This window comes from Theropithecus gelada, chromosome 11 (assembly GCF_003255815.1).
Source record: "Theropithecus gelada isolate Dixy chromosome 11, Tgel_1.0, whole genome shotgun sequence".
Classification (NCBI taxonomy): domain Eukaryota; kingdom Metazoa; phylum Chordata; class Mammalia; order Primates; family Cercopithecidae; genus Theropithecus; species Theropithecus gelada.
The window spans coordinates 96,950,894-96,959,393 of NC_037679.1; the positions used below are offsets into that span (position 1 = coordinate 96,950,894).

At 44.6% G+C, this 8,500-nt stretch overlaps 1 protein-coding gene across 1 annotated transcript in view; it reads left to right on the plus strand.

Moving 5' to 3' along the window:
* GDF3 (growth differentiation factor 3) overlaps positions 1-2,633 on the plus strand; it is a 6,053-nt gene extending 3,420 nt beyond the window's left edge. The window contains exon 2 of the mRNA XM_025402932.1: positions 1,710-2,633. Within this exon, the coding sequence (XP_025258717.1) occupies positions 1,710-2,536 (827 nt within the window). The 3' untranslated portion in view covers positions 2,537-2,633. The remainder of the gene's footprint in view (positions 1-1,709) is intronic.
* The last annotated feature ends 5,867 nt before the right edge of the window (positions 2,634-8,500 follow it).

Sequence of the window (8,500 nt, forward strand, 5' to 3'; positions counted from 1 at the left end):
TTTTTTTTTTTTTCTTTTTTTTTTTTTTTTTTTTTGAGGCGGAGTCTTCACTCTGTCCCCCAGGCTGGAGTGCAGTGGCACCATCTCGGCTCACTGCAAGCTCCGCCTCCCGGGTTCGCACCATTCTCCTGCCTCAGCCTCCCGAGTAGCTGGGACTACAGGCGCCCGCCACCGCGCCCGGCTAATTTTTTTTGTATTTTAGTAGAGACGGGGTTTCACCTTGTTAGCCAGGATGGTCTCGATCTCCTGACCTCGTGATCCGCCCGCCTCGGCCTCCCAAAGTGCAGGGATTACAGGCGTGAGCCACCGCGCCCGGCCTTTTTCTTTTTTTATTGAGACGGAGTTTTGCTCTTGTTGCCCAGGCTGGAGTACACTCGTGTGATATCAGCTCACCACCTCTGCCTCCCAAATTCAAGCGATTCTCCTGCCTCAGCCTCCTGAGTAGCTGGGATTACAGGCATGTGCCACCATGCCTGGCTAATTTTTTTGTATTTTTAGTAGAGATAGGGTTTCTCCATGTTGGTCAGTCTGGTCTCCTGACCTCAGGTTATCTGCCCGTCTGGGCCTCCCAAAGTGCTGAGATTACAGGTGTGAGCCACCGCGCCTGGCCCAGTCTATTGACTCTTTCTCAGAATAATGGTTTAAGTGCCTGAAGTAAAATATTTAGTATTTCAAAAGAAACCAATTAAGTATTGAAATATATTTTAAAAATATTTTTAAAACAAATGTATATATAGTGATGTATATAATGCTTTATCAATGTAATACATAACAAGATCTAGGGAGGTGACTATATGTATAGCTACCATAAATTTCAGCATAGTGTTAGCATAAGTGTTTTTTTTTCTTTTCCTTTCTTTATTTATTTTTTGTAGAGATGGAGTCTCACTATGTTGCCCAGGATGGTCTCAAACTCCTAGCCTCAAGCAAATCTCCCATCTCAGCCTCCCAGTGTGCTGGGATTACAGGCATAAGCCACTTGCCTGGCCTCCATAAACGTTTTCAGTTATTTGCAACAACTAAATGTATGAACACACCTATGATTATTAGTGATAACAATGTCATAGGCCCTGATGATATTACTGGGATTTGTTGCCTATATTCATAATGAAGGAAATGCTAAATTTCCTTTAGTTTAGTGGAAATAATGATGTAATTATTTTTCACATCTAAGTTCGTGCACCCTCTACATTTCATCCAGGAATCTCTGGGAACCTGTGGATGTGAAGATAAGAACCTCTGGCTTTCAGGAATAGAGAAACAAACCGGCCGGGCGCGGTGGCTCAAGCCTGTAATCCCAGCACTTTGGGAGGCCGAGGCGGGTGGATCACGAGGTCAGGAGATCGAGACCATCCTGGTTAACATGGTGAAACTCTGTCTCTACTAAAAATACAAAAAACTAGCCGGGCGTGGGGAGTAGTCCCAGCTACTCGGAGGCTAAGGCGGGAGAATGGCGGGAACCGGGGAGGCGGAGCTTGTAGTGAGCTGAGATCGTGCCACTGCACTCCAGCCTGGGTGACAGAGTGAGACTCCATCTCAAAAAAAAAAAAAAAAAAAAAAAAAAGAGAAACAAACCCTACCACATAATAGGGCTTGGGCTCTTCCCTGCCCTTATATTGTATATGTGGATATCTGACATTTATATCATACAGGTGGATATGAACTAAAAGGTATTATTATGACTCTGACATGTCTCTTTTCCCATCTAGGTTTCTTTCTTTACCCAAAGAAATTTTCCCAAGCTTCCTCCTGCCTGCAAAAGCTGCTCTACTTTAACCTGTCTGCCATCAAAGAAAGAGAACAGTTGACACTGGCCCAGCTGGACCTGGACTTGGGGCCCAATTCTTACTATAACCTGGGACCAGAGCTGGAACTGGCTCTGTTCCTGGTTCAAGAGCCTCATGTGTGGGGCCAGACCACCCCTAAGCCAGGTAAAATGTTTGTGTTGCGGTCAGTCCCATGGCCACAAGGTGCTGTTCACTTCAACCTGCTGGATGTAGCTAAGGATTGGAATGACAACCCCCAGAAAAACTTTGGGTTATTCCTGGAGATACTGGTCAAAGAAGACAGAGACTCTGGGGTGAATTTTCAGCCTGAGGACACCTGTGCCAGACTGAGACGCTCCCTTCATGCTTCCCTGCTGGTGGTGGCCCTCAACCCTGATGAGTGCCCCCCTTCTCGGAAAAGGAGAGCAGCCATCCCTGTCCCCAAGGTTTCTTGTAAGAACCTCTGCCACCGTCACCAGCTATTCATTAACTTCCAGGACCTGGGTTGGCACAAGTGGATCATTGCCCCCAAGGGGTTCATGGCAAATTACTGCCACGGAGAGTGTCCCTTCTCACTGACCATCTCTCTCAACAGCTCCAATTATGCTTTCATGCAAGCCCTGATGCATGCAGTTGACCCAGACATCCCCCAGGCTGTGTGTGTCCCCACCAAGCTGTCTCCCATTTCCATGCTCTACCAGGACAATAATGACAATGTCATTCTACGACATTATGAAGACATGGTAGTCGATGAATGTGGGTGTGGGTAGGATGGCAGAAATGGGACTAGAAAGAGTGTTCTTAGGGTAAATCTTCTAATAAAACTACCTATCTGGTTTATGACCACTTAGATCGGAAATGTCAATATATCTGTGTTTATAATTTGTCTTCCTGAAAAACCCAGCATAATTAATGATGCCCATACTTGCGTGTGCGTGCATACAGACACACACACACACACACACACACACACACACACACACTGGAGCCCTAATAATCGTGGTTAATTTCTGTTCTAACATACTCATTATGCATATGACAGTATGGACACTGGCATTTACTGATGGCCAATTATAGGCAGGCATTATCCTATGTGTTACTTTACAAACATTTCACTGTTCTTTGAGGGAAGCATTGTTGTTTATGCTTTATAGACAAAGACGCTGAGGTTTAGAGAAGCTAACAAATTTTCCTAAGGTCAGCAGCTATCCCTGGCTCTCCCTGGCAGATCTGATATGCTAATAGTGTTACAATAAAAAATTTTTAGACCGGGCGTGGTGGCTCATCCCTGTAATCCCAGCACTTTGAGAGGCTGAGGCAGGCGGATCATGAGGGCAGGAGATCGAGACCATCTTGGCCAACATGGTGAAACCCCGTTTCTACCAAAATACAAAAAATTAGCCGGGTGTGGTGGTGCTTGCCTGTAGTCCCAGCTACTTGGGAGGCAGAGGCAGGGGAATCGCTTGAACCCTGGAGACAGGTTGCAGTGAGCTGAGATCGTGCCAGTGCACTCCAGCCTGGCTACAGAGCAAGACTCCATCTCAAAATAATAATAATAATAATAATTTTTTTAAAGGAAGCCTCAGCCTCCCAAAGTGCTGGGATTGCAGGTGAAAGCCACTGCGCCTAGCCCTAGTTAGACCAGCGCCTTCTGGTCTTTTATTGATGTTTCATTTGATTCCTATAGTGCAGATCACATTGTACATACAATTTTATTTTATTTTATTTTATTTTATTTTGAGGGCTGGGCGCGATGGCTCATGCTGTAATCCCAGCACTTTGGGAGGCTGAGGTGGGCAGATCACCTGAGGTCGGGAGATCGAGACCATCCTGGCTAACATGGTGAAACCCTGTCTCTACTAAAAATACAAAAAATTAGCTGGGTGTGGTGGCACATGCCTGTAATCTCAGCTACTTGGGAGGCTGAGGCAGGAGAATCACTTGAACCTGGGAGGTAGAGGTTGTGGTGAGCTGAGATCGTGCCATTGCACTCCAGCCTGGGCAACAAGAGTGAAACTCTGTCTCAAAAAAAAAAAAAGAAAAATTTTGAGACAGGGTTTCACTTTGTCACCCAGGCTGGTGTGTAGCGGCACCATCTCAGCTGTCTGCAGCCTCTACCCACTGGGTTCAGTCGATTATCCTGCCTCAGCCTCCCGAGTAGCTGGCATTATAGGCACAGGCCACCATGCCCAGCTAAGTTTTTTGTTTGTTTGAGACGGAGTTTTGCTCACATTATTCTATTTCTCTACTAGAATCTTCATGTTCGTCAGACCAGTCTACAATAGGCAGAGTATGCACCCTGTAGGCCAAGTTATTGGCTGTAATTTGGGCAGATTGGGGCAAGATAGGACTCTTTATTCCAAAATTTAAGTAAATTAAGCATGTGTGTACAGCACAGCTATTTCAGAACATTTTAAGACTCATGATTTTATTTAATGGCAGTAATTTTTACCATCAATTTAACTTATTTCTATTCAATTTCACATTTACTGAATGCCTTTGTTGGGGGAAAGAGATTTCTTTCTTTACCCATTGCTAAATTCATGACTGAGGCACATATAACATGAGAAAAGAAGGATTGGTCGGGCACGGTGGCTCACACCTGTAATCTCAGCACTTTGGGAGGCCGAGGTGGGCAGATCATGAGGTCAGGAACTGAGACCATCCTGGTCAACATGGTGAAACCCCGTCTCCACTAAAAATACAAAAATGAGCCAGGTGTGGTGGCGTGCGCCTGTAGTCCCAGCTACTCAGGAGGCTGAGGCAGGAGAATGGTGTGAACCCGGGAGGCGGAGGTACTGCAGTGAGTGGAGATTGCGCCACTGCACTCCAACCTGGTGACAGAGCGAGACTCCGTCTCAAAAAAAAAAGAAAAAAAAAAAAAAAGGATTAACAAGAGAAAAGCAATCAAATTTATTTAAGTTTTAGTGAAAAGAGAATCTTCAGAAATGAAGACTCAACGAAACAGGGAAACTTGTGCTAAGTTTGATAAAGGGGTGGACAGTTGTGCAGAAGTATGATTGGACAAAGGGAGTCTGATCTAATGGTAATATACTGGGAATGGCTGGGCACTGTTGTGTGAGCCTGTAGTCTTTGCTGCTTGGGGGGCCAAGACATGAGGGTCACTTTAATCCAGGAGTTCAAGACCAGCTTGACCAGCTTGGGCAACGTGGTAAGACCCCCACCTCCAAAAACAGAAAAACAAACAAACAAAGGAACTGGAGAACTTAGCAAGGCCTGTTTGTTCAGATTCTTCTTAGTGCCTCTGTGTCTTTAAGGATAAAGATGTTCCTTTTCGGCCGGGCGCGGTGGCTCAAGCCTGTAATCCCAGCACTTTGGGAGGCCGAGACGGGCGGATCACGAGGTCAGGAGATCGAGACCATCCTGGCTAACACGGTGAAACCCCGTCTCTACTAAAAAATACAAAAAACTAGCCGGGCGAGGTGGCGGGCGCCTGTAGTCCCAGCTACTCGGGAGGCTGAGGCAGGAGAATAGTGTGAACCCGGGAGGCGGAGCTTGCAGTGAGCTGAGATCCGGCTACTGCACTCCAGCCTGGGCGACAGAGCGAGACTCCGTCTCAACCAAAAAAAAAAGAAAAAAAAAAAAAAAAGAAAGATGTTCCTTTTCTTTGGGTATAAAGAGGATACATCTAGAATGAAGGTTTTGTTCAGAGGAAGGGCAGAGCATTCTTTCATGGCCTGCTTTAAGAAGAAGGGCAGGAGAAAGTGCAAGAGACTTTCAGGCTTCTGTTTCCTCAAATACCAAGGTGCTGTATTTTGGGGTAGCATGTCCTGAGCCCCATCACCTTGAAACGGAGGAAAAAAATAAGATACAGATTCTGCCTTTGAGTAGTAGTTTATTGTAAAATTGTACTTTCTCAAATCAGACTGGGTTTAATTTTTGTTTCTTTTTTTGTTTTGTTTTCCTTCTTTTTTGTGGGGGGGAGGACGGCATCTCGCTCTGTTGCTCAGGCTGGGGTGCAGTGGCATGATCTCAGCTCACTGCAACCTCCACCTCCTGGGTTCAAGTGATTCTCCTGTGTCAGCCTCCTGATTAGCTGAGATTACAGGCTCATGCAACCACGCCCAGCTAATTTTTCTATTTTTATTAGAGATGGGGTTTCACCATGTTGGTCAGGCTGGTCTCGAACTCCTGACCTCGTGATCCACCCACATTGGCCTCCCAAAGTGCTGGGATTACAAGTGTGAGCCACCGCACCTGGCAATTTTTCTTTTAAAATAAAACAATCTTTGCTCCTTATCCACTCCTGCTGCTTCACTTGACTAGCCTAAAATAAATACATAAATAAATAAACAAACAAATAAATAAATAAATAAAACCAGGCTCAGTGACGTGCACTCAGCTACTCAGAAGACTGACGGGAGAATCACTTAATGCCAGGAGCTCCACTCCATCCTAGGCAACATAGCAAGAAATTAAAATCCCTAAAAAATGTAAAATGAAGGGATTCATTTTTATGAGATGAAGGGACTCATATAGGCTCACGCCTATAATCCCAGCAGTTTGGGAGGCCGACGTGGGCAGTTCACTTGAGGTCAGGAGTTCGAGACCAGTCTGGGCAACATAGTAAAACCCCATCTCTACCAAAAAAAAAAAAGAAAGAAAGAAAGAAAGAAAAGAAGAAAAAAATTGCTGGGTGTGGTAAAGCGGGCCTGTGGTCCCCAGCTATTTGGGAGGCTGAGGCGGGAGCATTACTTGAGCCTAGGCAGCGGAGGTTGCAGTGAGCTAAGATCACGCCACTGCACTCCAACTTGGGTGACAGAGTGACGCCCTATCTCAAAATAATAATAATTAAAAATGAAAAAATTAAAATTACATAAAAAAGCAATGGAGCATAAACATCAGTACACCAGGGGTTGTTGTAGGATTGTTTTCTCAACATTTTATTGTCTCCTCAAAATGATGTTGAACACTTCAACTCTTATCGCAGTGGTTTCTGTGCTTTGCGTTTGAGTGGAATATTTGGAGCATGTGTCTTTAAAGATCTGAATCTGTTGACTTTTGACAAGAATTTTGACTGAAAACAGGCACCTGTTTCAACAGGAAAGGGGTATGTTCTGTTGTTTTTTTCCACTTTTTGTAGGGTAGAAATCATTGTCAGTGATTGCATATGCCGAGATTTTCTCCTGGACCAAACTTTGGTCGGGCTCTTCTGAGCTTGCTTTTCTACTCAGCCTGACCTTGAGCTTTTTTGTTCAGTTCTGGCAAGAATTCCCAACCTTGATATAAGATCACCGTCATTAAGCGACCAAATTCCTCATCCTGCATTGCCCCCAGGTGATGTCTGATCACCTTGGCCTGTCTTCAGCAAGAATTCTGTTAGGTTGATTTAGCCAGACTCCCCCTTTACTCCTAATGTTTTTTCATAGTAATTTTCCATCAGAGATAAAAGTTTTCCGTCCGAGACTGGAAAATTACTGGTCCTTGGCACTTCATACTTTCATATCCATTTTTCCTTGTTATATTTGGAATTAAGCCCATTCTAAACTAGGCCCCTTTTCCCCTATTGCAATTGTCCTGAATAAAATCTATTTTGACCACTTCAGCTACTGTTTAGCTCTGGGTTTTCTTCAATACATGCAAACGTATATGCATTCCTTTAGGTCTGGGCACAGCGGCTCATGCCTGTAATCCCCGCACTTTGAAAGGCTGAGGCACAAGGATCTCTTGCGCCCAGGAGTTTGAGACTAGCCTGGGCAACACAGGGAGATCCCATCTCTACCGAAAAAAAAGAAATTAGTCGGGCGTGGTGGCAGGCCGTGTAGTCCTAGGCTGCAGCCGCATCTGAGATGGTAGGATCACTTGAGCCTGGGAGTCGAAGGCTGCAGTGAGCTGCGATTGCACCACTGCACTCCAGCCTAGAAAACAGAGCAAGACTCTGTCTCAAAAAAAAAAAAAGAAAGAAAAAGAAAAAGAACATGTATATCACACAGACAAACATATGTACCACACACATGCATACATATATATATATATTCAGGTGGGTTTAATGGACAGATAGATTCTTTCTTCTCTCTTATAATAACAAAAAGCATTAAACAGCAAGAGTAGGGGTAATTCTTTCTAAGCAAAAATTTATCACTGCCATCATTTTACCCTGTTGCGATAACGTAAAATTTATCTTTCTGAGACAGTGAAACTTAATTGAGAATTGTTTTAGCCACAAACTATTTCCTGCTCCTCCTCCTCCTTTGTTTTGAGACAGAGTCTCACTCTGTTGCCCAGGCTGGAGTGCAGTGGCTTGATCTCGGCTCACTGCAACCTCTGCCTCCCGGGTTCAAGCGATTCTCGAAACTCAGCCTCCCGAGTAGCTGGGATTACAGGCATGGCACCACACTCAGCTAATTATTGTATTTTTAGTAATGACAGGGTTTCGCCTTGTTGGCCAGGCTGATCTGGAACTCCTGACCTGAAGTGATCCACTAGCCTCGGCGTCCCAAAGTGCTGGGATTACAACTGCGGGCCACCGGGCCCAGATCTATTTTCATCTTTCAAAAAGTAAATCATATGTAATAATTATGTGGTAAGTGATATGGGAGCTTTAGGCTCCTCATGGGGTAATTGTTCAAGGTCTCCTGGAACAATAGTAATTAAAACAATATCTGTTGTGAAAGAGACTATTATAACTACCACAGGTGTAAACAGAAATGAGAAGATTAAATTCTTCTGGAATGATGATTTTAAAAAAGAAAAATGCAAATTAAAGACTTAGT